The sequence below is a fragment of the Pristiophorus japonicus genome, chromosome 11 (genome assembly GCF_044704955.1).
Source record: "Pristiophorus japonicus isolate sPriJap1 chromosome 11, sPriJap1.hap1, whole genome shotgun sequence".
Classification (NCBI taxonomy): Eukaryota; Metazoa; Chordata; class Chondrichthyes; family Pristiophoridae; genus Pristiophorus; species Pristiophorus japonicus.
Genome location: NC_091987.1, coordinates 151,286,823 through 151,305,778, shown reverse-complemented (window position 1 = coordinate 151,305,778; position 18,956 = coordinate 151,286,823). Strand labels below are relative to the sequence as shown.

Below are 18,956 nucleotides of genomic sequence, written 5' to 3'. Positions count from 1 at the left end.
ACTTTGAGAGAGTTAGGACATGAGCAGCAGTTTTGCATTAGCTCAAATTTACAGAGGGTGCACTGTGGGAGGTCAGCCAGGAATAATTGAGTGTAGAGGTAACAAAGACATGGATGAGGATTTCAGCATGGATGAGCGAGGCAGGGACGGATATGGGCTACAACTTGGGTCTTATAGATTTTAAAATTCAACACTAACACATTGGAACACAATGCTGATCCCTTTCTCACTCCCACATGCAAATCTTTGCACATTCTCACCCAATATTATTCCTCCTTCAGTCAAATGATCAGCATCGGCAGTCCCTCAAAGCGAGGATGACTTGCTTCCACGCCAAAAAAGGATGAGTTCACAGGTGTTTTAATGAAGGACCTAATATTCCAGATCCCGAACTACATGTGAAGGGTGGAAGATGCCTGTGCGTGGATTTTTTTTAACGTGTGGTGGCCGTTGCACACCAGCCACCACACAGGCTTGACAGAACTAGGTCTTAGTCCAGTGGCAAGGGTTAACCAAAACTAACTGGAGACCAGCTCTGCCGCACAAATCGAGCGCACACACGTATCGCAGTGTGGGCTGGCCCGTGCTGCCCCTGGGCCCTCGCCTCTTCTGGGCCCCAGATTCACACACCCCGGTCACTATGGAAGTCACTACGGAGAACAGTAGTGTAGGCTACACAGCTGCAATCAACAATATGCTTCTGGCTGACAGCAAGTCCCTAAGCTACTGCACAGCAAAGCCTCTGCATTTTTAGTAAAACACCCCGACAGTGACACTTGGATTCAAACCAATGCTGTAGAAAAGCAGAACTGAAGGATCTGATGGCAGACCAATATATCAGCACTCAATAAAATCTGTCGACACATTTCACAATTTTATTTTTGACAGCTGTAACCTTACGTACACAAGTTATTGTGCAAAAATATTTTAAACAGCTTTCTGTAAGGACTTTATGCAAATATGCGGTTATGTTTAAAGAATGATTAAATCCACAACACACACTACAGAGCTCCATTTAATGCTCAATTATAGGGTGTCATCGCATACATTATTTTCTTTTATACATCAAAAAAAAATTAATGTCTTAACAAAAGAATGATCAAGACTGGTACAGTAAATGCTGCTGTCAAATCAGCCTCAAACGTAAATGACTAATAAAAGGAGCACAGTAACACAATGTTTTGCAGGTTTCAACACTCTTATTCAAACTTACAAGTTTAGTTAATTCAAAACAACACTGATGTTTTAAGAGATACTTTTTTTTTTAAAATAATGCAGTATTTTACATCAAACTAGGCCAATTAACTTCCATTTGTTGAAAATCTAGGCAGATTGCATTGACTACAGCGATCAAGGGCAGATAGAATTGAAGACATTCATGAATTGCACTTTGCTGAGATTCAGTTATCATTCCCTTTCTGCCGCAAGTTTCTGGATTTGCCATTTTCAACTTTCCTTTTTTTAAACACGGTCTCTCCTCCTGCGTCATCCCCCAGGGAAGTTACTACTTTCTGTTTAAATTTGACTTTGGGCTCGTGTTTTACATCAATCACTGGTGCTGCGACATACTCTACAGTCGGTAGCTGTAAGTCTATCAGCTCACTGTAAAACACACAGGCAGGAAATATTTAAATAAACAGACCAATGCACAATTAACACTTAACCTGCAGACATGGCAGTAAGAACCAAATAAAACTTCTGATCAATTTAAGCAATTACAATTTATATTACACCTTACACGTTCTCCGAATGTTCTAAAGCGCTTTAAGCCAGTGAAGTACTTTTGAAGTGTTGTCATGCAAGGAAAGTGGCAGCCATTTTGTGCACAGCAAGGTCCCTCAACAGCAATGTGATAATGACCAGATAATCTGTGTGATGCTGGTTGAGGGGTAACTGTTGTCGTGATACCAGGGAGAACTCCCCTGCTCTTCTTCAAATAGTGCCATGGGACCTTTTATGTCCATCCGAAAGAGTCAAAGAGACGGCACCTCCAACAGTACAGCACTCCTCAGTACTGCACGGGAGTGTCAGCCTGAATGATATGCTGAAGTCCCGAGAGTGGGACTTGAATCCACAGCTGTCTGACTCCGAGGCGTGAATGCTACCAACTGAGCCACGCCTGACACTACACATAAACTACTCTAATCATCAGATGTTCCCTGGATTTCACAATTTTATCCCTGTAATTTCCTTCTCTTGGTTTTCCTGTACACATTGCTCAAATTATAACCATTTATCAGCTATGGTGAGTTCACGCTATCCTGCTGCAATGTTACATACACACATTACGTTCTGACCACTTTTGGCTTTGCTTTTTCCAACGCTGCCAATCGCCCTCCTTTCCCCATCTCCCTCATCGCCCATATTTCTGACATTACAGAGTCCTTTACAGTCACAAAGTTCTGTAGGAACTTGGCAAACACCAGGAGGGAGGCGAGTAATTGTTGGCTGGAGTGCATCAATGCGATATTGAGCAGGATTAGTGTTAAACCCAATACCCTGCAGGTTTATGTGACACGAGCATTTAAAGCCAAGAAGAAGCCGCCGCTTTAGCCCTAATTAGAGCCTTGTTTAGGGTGACTGACTAACTTCACTTCAGGAGATGGCACTCTTTAGGAGCTGCAGCAGCAAGAAAACAGACAGCGCAGGCAAGCAAAGGTACATTAGCAGTGTCCTATACATCATAAATCTCTGGAAGGGGCACCAGACTGGAGGGTCAAAATGAAACATGTGACATTAGTGAGGTTAACATGTTTAACTGGACCAGGCACAAATACGGCGGCTACAAGAGCAGGTCAGAGGCTGGGCATTCTGCGGCAAGTGCCTCACCTCATGACCAATGTGCCCTGTAATTTTGTTGGCATTCAAAATACCGCGCATGCGCAGTTTTTGCATTGAAAAACCCGCAAGGCAGCTGCTCGGATCCCTGGACCTTCACCCAGCTTAAAAGGAACATTGCTCCTGACTCCCCAAAGCCTTTCACCATCTACAAGGCACAAGTCAGGAGTGCGATGGAATACTCTCCACTTACCTGGGTGAGTGCAGCTCCAACAACACAAGAAGCTCGGCAGCATCCAGGACAGTGCAGCCCGCTTGAGCAGCACAGCATCCACCACCTTAAACATTCACTCCCTCCATCACCGTGGCTACAGCGTGCATCATCTACAAGATGCACTGCAGCAACTCGCCAAGATTTCTTCAACAGCACCTGCAGGCGCATGGGAACACCACCCACTCCAAGTCACACACCATCCTGACTTGGAAATATATCGCCGTTCCTTCATCGTCACTGGGTCAAAATCCTGGAACTCCCTCCCCAACAGCACTGTGGGAGCATCTTCACCACAAGGACTGCAGCGGTTCAAGGCGGTGGCTTACCACCACCTTCTCAAGGGGCAATTAGGGATGGGCAATAAATGCTGGCCTTGCCAGCGATGCCCACATCTCGTGACTAAAAAGAAAGAAAATGAGATATGGTCCCTATAAACAAACACTCACATGGTGAAATTCACTGGTGGATGAAAGAAAACTGAATTGGACAGAGTATACATTCTGTGGCCATGGAATTCAGACAAATTGGAGATTAGCAGGTTAATAAACACCAGTGGAAAATTAACTTTCTTCCAACATCGAGAGTGAACAGAAAGACGAGTTACTCACCCCACCTCCTCTTTTATAGTTTCCCATTCTCCATATGGGTTCACTTTCTTTTTTAAGTCTTTCTGTGCTTCTTGTTGGGCCTCATCTTGGGGCAAATTGTTTTCCCCTTCTGTGTTGGGCATTTCTTCAGCAGGCTTTACATCACTGCCATCTGCTGGAGTATTCTGCTGCTGCAACATAGCAGATATTTAACTAGTAATCTATGCACAGAGACTGAGGGGGGGGCTACAGAGAGGGGGAGGGCTACAGAGAGGGGGAGGGCTACAGAGAGGGGGAGGGCTACAGAGAGGGGGAGGGCTACAGAGAGGGGGAGGGCTACAGAGAGGGGGAGGGCTACAGAGAGGGGGAGGGCTACAGAGAGGGGGAGGGCTACAGAGAGGGGGAGGGCTACAGAGAGGGGGAGGGCTACAGAGAGGGGGAGGGCTACAGAGAGGGGGAGGGCTACAGAGAGGGGGAGGGCTACAGAGAGGGGGAGGGCTACAGAGAGGGGGAGGGCTACAGAGAGGGGGAGGGCTACAGAGAGGGGGAGGGCTACAGAGAGGGGGAGGGCTACAGAGAGGGGGAGGGCTACAGAGAGGGGGGAGGGCTACAGAGAGGGGGGAGGGCTACAGAGAGGGGGAGGGCTACAGAGAGGGGGGAGGGCTACAGAGAGGGGGGAGGGCTACAGAGAGGGGGAGGGCTACAGAGAGGGGGAGGGCTACAGAGAGGGGGGAGGGCTACAGAGAGGGGGGAGGGCTACAGAGAGGGGGGAGGGCTACAGAGAGGGGGGAGGGCTACAGAGAGGGGGGAGGGCTACAGAGAGGGGGGAGGGCTACAGAGAGGGGGGAGGGCTACAGAGAGGGGGGAGGGCTACAGAGAGGGGGGAGGGCTACAGAGAGGGGGGGGCAAGACCCAGAGAGAGGGGGGGGGGGCAAGACCCAGAGAGAGGGGGGGGGGCAAGACCCAGAGAGAGGGGGGGAGCAAGACCCAGAGAGAGGGGGGGAGCAAGACCCAGAGAGAGGGGGGGGGCAAGACCCAGAGAGAGGGGGGGGGCAAGACCCAGAGAGAGGGGGGGGGGCAAGACCCAGAGAGAGGGGGGGGGGCAAGACCCAGAGAGAGGGGGGGGGGCAAGACCCAGAGAGAGGGGGGGGCAAGACCCAGAGAGAGGGGGGGGGCAAGACCCAGAGAGAGGGGGGGGGGCAAGACCCAGAAAGAGGGAGGGGGCAAGACCCAGAGAGAGGGGGGGGGGCAAGACCCAGAGAGAGGGGGGGGGGGGCAAGACCCAGAGAGAGGGGGGGGGGCAAGACCCAGAGAGAGGGGGGGGGGCAAGACCCAGAGAGAGGGGGGGGGGCAAGACCCAGAGAGAGGGGGGGGGGCAAGACCCAGAGAGAGGGGGGGGGGCAAGACCCAGAGAGAGGGGGGGGGGCAAGACCCAGAGAGAGGGGGGGGGGGGCAAGACCCAGAGAGCGGGGGGGGGGCAAGACCCAGAGAGCGGGGGCGGGGGGGGGCAAGACCGAGAGAGAGAGAGAGCAAGACCGAGAGAGAGAGCGAGCAAGACCGAGAGAGAGAGCAAGACCGAGAGAGAGAGCAAGACCGAGAGAGAGAGAGAGCAAGACCGAGAGAGAGAGAGAGAGAGCAAGACCGAGAGAGAGAGAGAGAGCAAGACCGAGAGAGAGAGAGAGAGAGAGAGCAAGACCGAGAGAGAGAGAGAGAGAGCAAGACCGAGAGAGAGAGAGAGAGAGAGCAAGACCGAGAGAGAGAGAGAGAGAGAGAGAGCAAGACCGAGAGAGAGAGCAAGACCGAGAGAGAAAGACCGAGAGAGAGAGCAAGACCGAGAGAGAGAGAGAGAGAGAGCAAGACCGAGAGAGAGAGAGAGAGAGCAAGACCGAGAGAGAGAGAGAGAGCGCAAGACCGAGAGAGAGAGAGAGAGCGCAAGACCGAGAGAGAGAGAGAGAGCGCAAGACCGAGAGAGAGAGAGAGAGCGCAAGACCGAGAGAGAGAGAGAGAGCGCAAGACCGAGAGAGAGAGAGAGAGCGCAAGACCGAGAGAGAGAGAGAGAGCGCAAGACGAGAGAGAGAGAGAGCGCAAGACCGAGAGAGAGAGAGAGAGAGAGAGCAAGACCGAGAGAGAGAGAGAGCAAGACCGAGAGAGAGAGAGAGAGCAAGACCGAGAGAGAGAGAGAGAGAGCAAGACCGAGAGAGAGAGAGAGAGCAAGACCGAGAGAGAGAGAGAGAGAGAGAGAGCAAGACCGAGAGAGAGAGAGAGAGAGCAAGACCGAGAGAGAGAGAGAGAGCGCAAGACCGAGAGAGAGAGAGAGAGAGCGCAAGACCGAGAGAGAGAGAGAGAGCGCAAGACCGAGAGAGAGAGAGAGAGAGCGCAAGACCGAGAGAGAGAGAGAGAGCGCAAGACCGAGAGAGAGAGAGAGAGCGCAAGACCGAGAGAGAGAGAGAGAGCGCAAGACGAGAGAGAGAGAGAGCGCAAGACCGAGAGAGAGAGAGAGAGAGCAAGACCGAGAGAGAGAGAGAGCAAGACCGAGAGAGAGAGAGCAAGACCGAGAGAGAGAGAGAGAGAGAGAGAGAGCAAGACCGAGAGAGAGAGAGAGAGAGAGAGAGAGCAAGACCGAGAGAGAGAGAGAGAGAGAGCAAGACCGAGAGAGAGAGAGAGAGCGCAAGACCGAGAGAGAGAGAGAGAGCGCAAGACCGAGAGAGAGAGAGAGAGCGCAAGACCGAGAGAGAGAGAGAGAGCGCAAGACCGAGAGAGAGAGAGAGAGCGCAAGACGAGAGAGAGAGAGAGCGCAAGACCGAGAGAGAGAGAGAGAGAGAGCGCAAGACCGAGAGAGAGAGAGAGAGAGAGCGCAAGACCGAGAGAGAGAGAGAGAGAGAGCGCAAGACCGAGAGAGAGAGAGAGAGAGAGAGAGAGCGCAAGACCGAGAGAGAGAGAGAGAGCGCAAGACCGAGAGAGAGAGCGAGACCCAGAGAGAGAGAGAGGGAGAGCGCAAGACCGAGAGAGAGAGAGAGCAAGACCGAGAGAGAGAGAGAGCAAGAGCAAGACCGAGAGAGAGAGAGAGAGAGCAAGACCGAGAGAGAGAGAGAGAGAGAGAGAGCGCAAGACCGAGAGAGAGAGAGAGAGAGCGCAAGACCGAGAGAGAGAGAGAGAGCGCAAGACCGAGAGAGAGAGCAAGACCCAGAGAGAGAGAGAGAGAGTGCAAGACCGAGAGAGAGAGCAAGACCGAGAGAGAGGGAGAGGGAGACATTTTCTGGAACCAACGCAGGACACTTCAACAGTTTAAGATTATTCTTAAATCACAATTAAACATTTAAAATTGGCACAGAAAAAAAGGATTAATAAAAACAAATTAAATTGCCTGCACAGCAATGTACGCAGCATCAAGAACAAATTGGGGGAACTGGAGCCAATAATTCGTTTTGAAGAAGCAGATGCAGTTGGGATAACTGAAACATCGTTACATAAAGATCAGGATTGGCAGTTCAATATTGCAGGATATAACAGAGTTAGGAAGCATAGAGGAGGAAGATGGGGAATGGGGTAGCTGTACTAATTAGAGAAATAGATAATAGCAATAGAAAAAAGGACATAACTAACATTAAGACAGAAACCAAATTCATATGGATTGAGATAAAGGATAAGAAGGGATCGATCACGCTAATGGACTACCTAATGCTGGAAGGGAAGTGGAGGGAGAAATATGTAGGCAAATCTATGAATTGAGTAAAAGACAGAATAATAATCATGGGAGATTTCAACTACACCCAAATAAACTGGCAAGAGGTAGTGAAAGGGGTGCAGGAAATGAAGATTTGTGTGTGTACAGGACTCACACTGATGGAGGGTCCTAAGTTCAGTAACACAGACCACTAGAGGACTCACACACTGATGGAGGGTCCTAAATTAAGACATAATAAATAGGAAATAAGAGCAGGAGTAGGCCATTTGGCCCCTCAAGTCTGCTCCGCCATTCAATAAAATCATGGCTGATCCGATCTTGGGCTCAACTCCACTTTCTTGCCCACTCCCCATAACCCTCGGCTCCCCAATCGTTCAAAAATCTGTCTTTTTATTCTTATTCTGAAACTATGGCCCCTAGTTCTAGATTCCTCCAAAAGAGGAAACATCCTCTCTGCATCTACCTTGTCAAGCCCCCTCAGAATCTTATACATTTTAATAAGATCACCTCTCATTCTTCTAAACTCTGTTGAGTATAGGCCCAACCTTTCTTCATAAATCAATCCCCTCATCTCAGGAATCAACCGAGTGAACTTTCTCTGAACTGCCTCCAACGCAAGTATATCCTTCCTTAAATAAGGAGACCAAAATTGTACACAGTACTCCAGGTGTGGTCTCACCAATACCCTGTACAGTTGTAGCAGGACTTCTCTACTTTTATACTCTATCACCCTTGCAATAAAAGGCCAACATTCCATTTGCCTTCCTGATTATTTGCTGTACCTGTATACTAACTTATTGTGTTTCATGTACAAGGACCCCCCAGGTCCTTCTGTGCTTCAGCATTTTGCAGTCTCTCCATTTCAATAATAATTTGCTTTTTTATTCTTCCTACCAAAGTGGATAACCTCACATTTTGAATACATGGCTTCAGGAGTGGTGCACAAGGGAGGGATTCAAATTCCTGTGACATTGGAACTGGTTCTGGGAGAGATGGGACCAGTACAAACCGGACGGTCCATACCTGGGCAAGACCGGAACCAATGTCCTGGGGGGGAGTGTTTGTAGTGCTGTTGGGGAGGAGTTAAACTAATATGGCAGGGGGATGGGAACCTATGCAGGGAGACAGAGGAAAGTAGAATGGGGGCAGAAGCAAAAGATAGAAAAAAGAAAAGTAAAAGTGGAGGGCAGAGAAACCTAAGGCAAAAAGCAAAAAGGGCCACATTACACCAAAGGGGCAAAGTGTGTTAGAAAGACAAGCCTAAAGGCTCTGTGCCTCAATGTGAGGAGTATTCGGAATAAGGTGGACGAATTAACTGCTCAGAAAGCATTTAACGGGTATGATGTAATTGGCATCACGGAGACATGGCTCCAGGGTGACCAAGGCTGGGAACTCAACATCCAGGGGTATTCAACATTTAGGAAGGATAGACAGAAAGGAAAAGGAGGCAGGGTGGCATCGCTGGTTAAAGAGGAAATTAATGCAATAGTAAGAAAGGACATTAGCTTGGATGATGTGGAATCGGTATGGGTGGAGCTACGGAATACCAAGGGGCAGAAAACACTAGTGGGAGTTGTGTACAGACCACCAAACAGTAGTAGTAAGGTTGGGGACAGCATCAAACAAGACATTAGGGATGCATGCAATAAAAGGTACAGCAGTTATCATGGGTGATTTTAATCTACATATTGATTGGGCTAACCAAACTGGTAGCAATGCGATGGAGGAGGATTTCCTGGAGTGTATTAGGGATGGTTTTCTAGACCAATATGTCGAGGAACCAACTAGGGAGCGGGCCATCCTTGACTGGGTGTTGTGTAAGGAGAAAGGACTAATTAGCAATCTTGTTGTGCGAGGCCCCTTGGGGAAGAGTGACCATAACATGGTAGAATTCTTTATTAAGATGGAGAGTGACACAGTTAATTCAGAAACTAGGGTCCTGAACTTAAGGAAAGGTAACTTCGATAGTTTGTGGCGTGAATTGGCTAGAATAGGCTGGCAAATGATACTTAAAGGGTTGACTATGGATAGGCAATGGCAGACATTTAACGATCCCTGTATGGAGTAAAAATAAAACAGGGAAGGTGGCTCAACTGTGGCTAACAAGAGAAATTAAGGATAGTGTTAAATCCAAGGAAGAGGCATATAAATTGGCCAGAAAAAGCAACAAACCTGAGGACTGGGAGAAATTTAGAATTCAGCAGAGGAGGACAAAGGGTTTAATTAAGAGGGGGAAAATAGAGTACGAGAAGAAGCTTGCCGGAAACATAAAAACTGACTGCAAAAACTTCTATAGATATGTGAAGAGAAAAAGATTAGTGAAGACAAACGTAGGTCCCTTGCGGTCGGATTCAGGTGAATTTATAATGGGAACAAAGAAATGGCAGACCAATTGAACAAATATTTTGGTTCTGTCTTCACGAAGAAAGACACAAGTAACCTTCCGGAAGTACTAGGGGACCGAGGGTCTAGTGAGAAGGAGGAACTAAAGGATATCCTTATTAGGTGGGAAATTGTGTTCAGGAAATTGATGGGATTGAAGGCCGATAAATCCCCGGGGCCTGATCATCTGCAGCACAGACTACTTAAGGAAGTGGCCCTAGAAATAGTGGATGCATTGGTGATCATTTTCCAACAGTTCCTATCGACTGGAGGGTAGCTAATATAACACCACTTTTTAAAAAGGGAGGGAGAGAGAAAACAGGTAATTATAGACCAATTAGCCTGACATCAGTAGTGGGGAAAATGTTGGAATCAATTATTAAGGATGAAATAGCAGCGCATTTGGAAAGCAGTGACAGGATTGGTCCAAGTCAGCATGGATTTATGAAGGGGAAATCATGCTTGACAAATCTTCTGGAATTTTTTGAGGATGTAACTAGTAGAATGGACAAGGGAGAACCAGTGGATGTGGTGTATTTGGACTTTCAAAAGGCTTTTGACAAGGTCCCACACAAGAGATTGGTGTGCAAAATCAAAGCATATGGTATTGGGGTAATATACTGACGTGGATAGAGAACTGGTTGGCAGACAGGAAGCAGAGAGTCGGGATAAACGGGTCCTTTTCAGAATGGCAGGCAGTGACTAGTGGAGTGTCGCAGGGCTCAGTGCTGGGACCCCAGCTCTTCATAATATACATCAATGATGTGGATGAAGGAATTGAGTGTAATATCTCCAAGTTTGCAGATGACCACCAAACTGGGTGGCAGTGTGAGCTGTGAAGGGGACACTAAGAGGCTACAGGGTGACTTGGACAGATTAGGTGAGTGGGCAAATGCATGGCAGATACAGTATAATGTGGATAAATGTGAGGTTATCCACTTTGGGGGCAAAAACGCAAAGACAGATTATCTGAATGGCGGCAGATTAGGAAAAGGGGAGGTGCAACGAGACATGGGTGTCATGATTCATCAGTCATTGAAAGTTGGCATACAGGTACAGCAGGCGGTGAAGGCGGCAAATGGTATGTTGGCCTTCAGAGTTAGGGGATTCGAGTATAGGAGCAGGGAGGTCTTACTGCAGTTGTACAGGGCCTTAGTGAGGCCTCACCTGGAATATTGTGTTCAGTTTTGGTCTCCTAATCTGAGGAAAGACGTTCTTGCTATTGAGGGAGTGCAGCGAAGGTTCACCAGACTGATTCACGGGATGGTTGGATTGACATATGAGGAGAGACTTGATCAACTGGGCCTTTATACATTGGAGTTTAGAAGGATGAGAGGGGATCTCATAGAAACATACAAGATTCTGATGGGACTGGACAGGTTAGATGCAGGAAGAATGTTCCCGATGTTGAGGAAGTCCAGAACCAGGGGACACAGTCTTAGGATAAGGGGTAGGTCATTTAGGACTGAGATGAGGAGAAACTTATTTACTCAGAGAGTTGTTAACCTGTGTAATTCCCTACCGCAGAGAGTTGTTGATGCCAGTTCATTGGATATATTTAAGAGGGAGTTAAATATACGGTTAAGGGGATCAAAGGGTATGGAGAGAAAGCAAGAAAAGGGTACTGAGGGAATGATCAGCCATGATCTTATTGAATGGTGGTGCAGGCTCGAAGAGCCGAATGGCCCACTCCTGCACGTATTTTCTATATTTCTATTTTCCCACATTATACTCCATCTGCCAAATGTTTGCCCACTCACTTTATCTAAATCCCTTTGCAGATTTTGTGCGTCCTCTTCACATCTTGCTTTCCCACCTATCTTTGTATCATCAGCTAATTTGACTACTCGATTCCTTCATCCAAGTCATTAATAAAGAAAGATTGTAAATAGTTGAGGCCCCAGCACTGATCCCTGTGGCACCCCACTTGTTACAGTTTGCCAACCTGAAAATGACCCATTTATCCCAACTCTGTTTTCTGTTAGTTAGCCAATTCTCTATCCATGTTAATATATTATCCCCAACACCGTGAACTTTTATCTTGTGCAGCAACCTTTTATGTGGCACCTTATCGAATATCTTCTGGAAATCCAAATACACCACATCCACTGGTTTCCCCCTTATCCACCCTGCACGTTACATCCTCCAAGAACTTGTAGCAAATTTGTCAAACATGATTTCCCTTTTGTAAAACCATGCTGACTCTGTTTGATTATATTATGATTTTCTAAATGTCCTGTCACTATTTACTTAATAATGGACTCCAGCATTTTCCCAATGACACGTTAGGCTAACTGGTCTATAGTTTCCTACTTTCTGTCTCCCTCCTTTCTTAAATAGGCATGTTACATTTGCAGTTTTCCAATCCGCTGGGACCAACCCACCCCAGAATCCAGGGAATTTTGGTAGATTACAACCAATGCATCCACTATCTCTGCAGCCACTTCTTTTAAGACTCTAGAATGCAGGCCATCAGGTCCAGGGGACTTTGCCCGCCTTTAGTCCCATTAGTTTACCCAGTACTTTTTCTTTAGTGATAGTGATTGTTTTAAGTTCCCCCTCCCTATAGCCCCTTGATTATCCACTACTGGGATGCTTTTAGTGTCCTCTATTGTGAAGACCAATACAAAATATTTGTTCAAAGTCTCTACCATTTCCCTGTTTCCCATTATTAATTCCCTAGTCTCATCCTCTCACGGACCAATCTTTTCCTTTTTATATACCTGTAGAAACTCTTACTGTCTTTCTTGCTAGTTTACTCTCAATCTATCTCTCCCTCTCTTTCCCAATCCTCTGGCCTCCCATTAATCTTCGCAACATTGTATGCCTGTGTTTTCAATTTGATGCCATCCTTTACTTCCTTAGTTAGCCGTGGATGGTTCAACCTTCTCGAGTCTTTCTTTCTCACTGGAATATATCTTTACTGAGAGTTATGAAATATCTCAAGGCATTTCGACCATCTTATCCTTTAATATATTTTCCCAGTCCAATTTAACCAACTCTGCCTTCATACCTTTGTAATTGTCTTTATTTAAGTTGAACACACTAGTTTGAGATCCAAGTTTCTCACCCTCAAACTGAATTTGAAATTCTAACATGCTATGATCACTCTTCCCGAGAGGATTCTTACTACAGATCATTAATTAATCCTATCTCATTACACATTACCAGATCTAAAATAGCCTGCTCCCTGGTTGGTTCCACAATATATTGTTCTAAGAAATCATCCCGAATACACTATAAACTCCCCATATTATTTCTTATCTCCACCCAAACTGATTCTACATAGAACATAGAAACATAGAAATTTACAGCGCAGAAGGAGGCATTTCGGCCCATCGTGTCCGCGCACGGCCCTCGGTCAGCAGCCCTAAAGGTTACATATAAACCTATGATCAATGACGGAATGGCAAAGAGCACCCAACCCAACCAGTCCACCTCACACAACTGCAACATCCCTTATACTGAAACATTCTACACTCCACCCCAACCGGAGCCATGTGATCTCCTGGGAGAGGCAAAAACCAGATAAAAACCCAGGCCAATTTAGGGAGGCAATCGAAACTAGTCCAGGAGATCACCCTGGCCGTATTCTATTCCCTACAGTACTTACCATTATATCTGCGCCGTCCAACAAAAGGTCATCAAGTCTAATCCCAATTACCAGCTCTAGGTCTGTAACCTTGCAGGTTACTACACTTTAAGTGCCCATCCAACCATCTCTTAAAAGTGGTGAGGGTTTCTGCATCCACCACTCTTCCAGGCAGTGAGTTCCAGATCCCCACAACCCTCTGCGTAAAGAAGCCCCCCCTCAAATCCTTCCATCAACCATCTTAAAACTATGCGTCTTCGTAATAGACCCCTCCACCAATGGAAATAAGTCCTTACTATCCACTACGTCCAGGCCCCTCAATGAGGTCTCCTCTCAACCTCCTCTGTTCCAATGAGAACAAACCCAGCCTATCCAATCTGTCCTCATAACTAAGATTCTCCATTCCAGGTAGCATCCTAGTAAATCTCCTCTGTACCCTCTCTAGTGCAATCACGTCCTTCCTATAATACGGTGACCAGAACTGCACGCAGTACTCCAGCTGTGGCCTAACCAAAAGTATTATACAATTTAAGCATAACCTCCCTGCTCTTATATTCTATGCCTCGGCCAATAAAGGCAAACATTCCGTATGCATTCTTAACCACCTTATCCACCTGGCCTTGATTTTTATCTTCTGAGCCAATATCATTTCTCACTATTGCGTTGATCTCATCCTTTATTAACAGAGCTACCCCACCTCCTTTTCCTCTCTGCCTATCCTTCCAAAATATCAAATATCCCCTAAATATTCAGTTCCCAGCCTTGGTCACCTTGCAACCACGTCTCTGTAAAGGCCATCAGATCATACCCATTTATTTCTATTTGTGCCTTCAACTCATCTATTTTGTTACAAATGCTGAGTGCATTCAGATAGAGCTTTTAATTTTGACTTTAGCATTTTCCCTACTCTGACTCTACTTTTTGGTGCACTCTTATGTTTATACACTCTGTCCCTTACTGTCACACTCTGGTTATCATTACCCCTATCGCTACCCTGCACTACTGCCTTCTCCTTTCTCTGACTTTTTTAATTTTTCCTCACCTGAACCCTACCGCCACCAACCCCCCCCCTCCCCCCTCCCCCCACCCCCCCCCTCCCCCCACCCCCCATTTAGTTTAAAGGCCTATTTACAGCCATAGTAATTCAATTAGTCAGGACACTGGTCCCTTCATGGTTCAAGTGGAGCCCGTCCCAACAGAACAGCTCCCTCTTTCCCCAGTACTGGTGGCAGTGCCCCATGAATTGAAACCCATTTCTCCCACACCAGTCTTTGAGCCACGCATTTATCTCTCTGATCTTATTTAGCCCTATGCCAATTTAGATACGCAAACCACTAGAGGACTCACACACTTTGATGAAAGGGTGCTGACCACCTAACTTCCTTTTCTGATTCCCAAATTAGCTGACATTGTTAACAGTTCTCTCTCCTCAGGTACTGTGCCCCTCTCCCTCAATTCTGCCTTCATCACCTCTCTAGAAAAAAAAACAACTCTCGACCCCTCTATCCTAACAAAGTAGCACCCCATCGCCAACCTCCCTTTTCTCTACAAAATCCTTGAATGTGTTGTCACCATCAAAACCGTGCTCATTTTTCCTGCAACTCCATGGTTGAATCCCTCCAATCCGGTTGAGACTGTGAAAAAGGCAAGCAAGCTATCCCTCCTCGTCCTTCTTGACTGTTCTGCAGCCTTTGACACGGTTGACCACTCTATCCTTCTCCAATGCCTCGAAGTCGCCCAGCTGAGTGGGACTGCACTCATCTCGTTCCATTCTTATTCATCCAATCGTAGCCAGAGAATCACCTACAATGGCTTCTCTTCCTGCTCCTACATAGTTACCTCTGGTGTCCCCCAAGGATCTATCCTTGGCCCCCTCCTATTTCACATCTACATGCTGCATCTTGGCGATATCATCCGGAAACACAGCGTCAGTTTCCACATGTACGCTGATGACACCCAGCTCCACCTCACTATCACTTCTCTCGCCCCCTCCACGGTCTCTAAATTGTCAGACTGCTTGTCCGACATCCAGCTATGTATGAGCTGAAATGTTCTCCAATTGGATACAGGTTGAACCTCCCTTATCTGACATCCTCGGGACCTGGATTTTGCCGGATAAAGGGAGGTCAGCCCGAGGGGAGGGGAGGGGTGGAGCGTTTAGCGTGGAAAAGGTGCCTGTGTGCATGGCCAGCCCAAATTTATTAAACCCGTGTTCTCTCAGGCCGAGAGAGAGCAAGAGAACAAGAGCGTACAGCAGTCGTCCAATGACTCCATAGGTCAACCTCATGCCTACATGGCTTAACCTATTTTAAGGTTCTATTAGGGTTGAGGCAGGAACTTACTTGGAGGGAGATGTTTGTTTCCTGCTGTGGATTGGTAGCCTCTGTGTCTGTGAACAGCTGATCCTCCTCTGCTGCCTGGTGACTGTCAGAGCCTTCTTCAGCCCTTTCTGCAGCTGTAGGTTCTTTGGACTCCGAGGCTGCAGAGGGCGCTTCGGGCTTGGTCTCATTCTTAACAGCCATATCTGAGCATTCACTGGCAGAGATGAAGTCATCTGGCTTTTCCCATCGCGATTCTGAGAAGTACCGTAAAATGAAACTTTTATTGCAGAGTACAAGTAGCACTGATCAGGTAAGAAAGATCTGCCTGGAGAAAAAGCAGCCTGGTGACCGAGGTCGAGATGCAAGTCAGCCATCAATAGCACACGTTTTACCTGAAGCAAGCAGGCCTGCTATATCTTGGGCACTGCAAATGATTGACTCTGGCTCACTAATGCAACCTTCAGGGTTGGACCCGTTACCTGGAGCCTGGGCTTCTTCACACTCAGCTCCAGGTAATCCCGCAAGCCAGTGCCGCAACAGCTAGATTGGCCTTGACTGTACAAACAGTAGGAAGTTTACTATTAAGATGTGCAGCATTAGCTGGTTAAGTTCAGCAGTATTAATGTACCCTAGTGTCCTTGCTCTGCCAACCTACACCCAAGCTCTGTGCACTTGGGACAATCGGTCTGTCTCTATGGTGAGTCAATGTGGACCAGACCAACAGAAACTCTACCGGTGTAGATTTCTCAGCAGCTTGTTTCAGATGGGTTTCCATGCCAGTCAGAAGCCTGGCTGACCAAAAAAATACACAAGCAGCTACCATAGTAAGGGCCCAAGTTTCCAATATCCGCTAGAATGGCACACCTCCGAGAGGCCCGCCTATTTTGTGGAATGAAAAGCACGCCAAAAACTTACCTCCCGATTCTCCGAGTGCAGCAGGCCTGTTCAACAGTCGGCGCGACGCAGCACAACTGCCGGGGGGGGGCCTTAGCTACAGCCCTGGGCCAAAAAGAGTGCCGGCAGTTGCACGCGTGCACAGTAGCTCCTGGCCCCCAGATTCTGAGTGCGTGTGTTGCTGGCTGTGTGGGAGAGCCCCTAGCCCTGACCGAATGGGCCCCATGAGTGGGCAGGGTGCCAATTTCCAGCCTGCAGCACGCAGTCCCTAGCTCTGGCCGGACTCCCGAACGGGTAGGTGAGGTAAGAACTTTTTATTTTTTATTTATTGATTTATTTATCATTTATTATTGATGATGGTTCTTTATTTTTAAAAGTGAGGTGTTTAATGCTTTGGAAAATCTCCTAACTTCCCCCTCTCCCTCCACCCCTCCCCCCCGAATCTCTGGCTACCTGCGCCTAATTTGAAAGTGTACGCAAGGTTTTTCTGAGCGTACAAAAGTCGACACTTACTCCAATCTAAGTTAGCTTGGAGTAACTTTTCGATGCCTAAACTTGCAAAACAGGCCCCCTTTTGAAAAAAAAAATGAACTAAAACTAAACTAAACTAACTCACTAGAACTGGAGCAAACTAAATGCCGAGAATTGTGATTTCTAAGATACTCTAAACTAAACTAATTGCTCAAAAAAAAAAAATAGGAGCAACTCCACCCGAAACTTGGGCCCTAAATTTTAGACTAAAATCAAGTCACATACTGTCATCTAGAACTTCATTCAGCAAAATTTAACTGGAACACTGATTTCCATATGCTGGTAACAAACAGCTCACAGACAGTATACGTACCTCTTGTTAGGACATTGTAATAGTAGGTGCAGCCCTCTGGAGTAAGTCCTTCTACCCATGAAGAGGCCTGATAAGAATGCAATTATGCAAACAGTGAGGCAATGTAATCATTGGAACTGCACAGACAGAGCTGATGGAAACTGTATCAACAATTGTTCTGGGGATTGCTTTTACTTCATTCATTTTTAACTCATATCTGGCCATAGAATGTACCAGGTAGATTTTTCAAAGTTGGTCTGCTATCGAGTTAACCAACTGTTTGCAAAGTGTGACCAGCTCCCGTTGCATTCAGTTTACTTTTTCCACCCCACATTACTTCCACAGAAGACACACGTCATGAAATCACACACTATGTGTGTTTGACTGCGGCTGCTGTGTAAGACCACTACAATCATGTGTTCAAACCAGCATAACTCTACCATCAGCACTGTGGTAAATTAAACTAGACGAAGGTAACTAGGTTTGTTCTTCAGCACAGCATTCAATAAGGTGAAACACAGCACCCACTTCAACACAAGGACCTGCTTGTTTTCAAGTTGCTTGAAGGTTGTGAAATTTTAATAACCTTGAGATCCCTAATGTTAAATGTACGGTGTCCTTTTTTATGAAACAGCAAGGGTTAATCTGATAACGTGGAATAACTACTAGCGGGGGCCTAGATTAGAATGAGACAAGATGCATTTACATAGGAATGTCCCCAAGGCACAGCAGAGCCGATGAACTACTTTTTAAGCAGTCACTGTTGTAATACAGAAACACTTGCATTTATATTGCGCCTTTCACGACCATCGGACATCTCAAAGCGCTTTACAGCCAATGAAGTACTTTTGGACTGTAGTTACTGTTGTAATGTGGGAAACGCAGCAGCCAATTTGCGCACAGCAAGCTCCCACAAACAGCAATGTGATAATGACCAGATAATCTGTTTTTTTTTTGTTATGTTGAATAAGGGATAAATATTGGCCAGGATACTGGAGATAACTTCCCTGCTCTTCTTTGAAATAGTGCCATGGGATCTTTTACGTCCACCTGATAGAGCAGACGGAGCCTCGGTATAACGTCTCATCTGAAAGACTGCACCTCAGACAGTGCGGCACTCCCTCAGCACTATACTGGAGTGTCAGCCTAGATGGTTTTGTGCTCAAGTCCCTGAAGTGAGACCTGAACCCACAACCTTCTGACTCAGAGCCAAGAATATTACCCACTGAGCCACAGCTGACACTGACTAGAGAAACGTGACATCCAAATTGCACGCAGCAAAATCCTATAAACAGAAATTAGGTATATAGCCATTTTGGTGGTGTCAGTTGAGGGGCAAATATTGGTTAAGGCACTGGGAGAACACCTATGTTCCAAATAGTGCCATGGGATCTTTTATGCTTACCTGAGAGGACAGAACAAGTTAAAACTTGTTTAAACATCTCATCTGAAAAGGTGACTGCACAAGTTATTGATCCATATTAGATTAATCTCTGCCTTATTTTATAAACAAGAATACCATGCACTTTAACATTATGGGTCTTGAGTCTATTAGAATTTCATAACTGCTTAATCTTTTAGCAACTAAAAAATAGGTGTGTCCTCCTTCGGCTGCTCTGG

At 46.8% G+C, this 18,956-nt stretch overlaps 1 protein-coding gene across 3 annotated transcripts in view; it reads right to left on the bottom strand.

Moving 5' to 3' along the window:
- Positions 1–861: 861 nt before the first annotated feature.
- Positions 862–18,956, bottom strand: part of wbp4 (WW domain binding protein 4) — a 66,900-nt gene continuing 48,805 nt past the window's right edge. Inside the window, exons 7-10 of one of the 3 annotated variants that reach the window (XM_070894175.1) lie at positions 17,358–17,424; positions 15,641–15,873; positions 3,661–3,827; positions 862–1,602 (exon numbers count right to left, since the gene is read on the bottom strand). In XM_070894175.1, the coding sequence (XP_070750276.1) occupies positions 1,401–1,602; positions 3,661–3,827; positions 15,641–15,873; positions 17,358–17,424 (669 nt within the window). In that variant the 3' untranslated portion in view covers positions 862–1,400. Of the gene's footprint in view, positions 1,603–3,660; positions 3,831–15,640; positions 15,874–17,357; positions 17,425–18,956 lie in introns of all 3 variants that reach the window. The other 2 variants (XM_070894174.1, XM_070894176.1) reach the window with 2 other exon arrangements.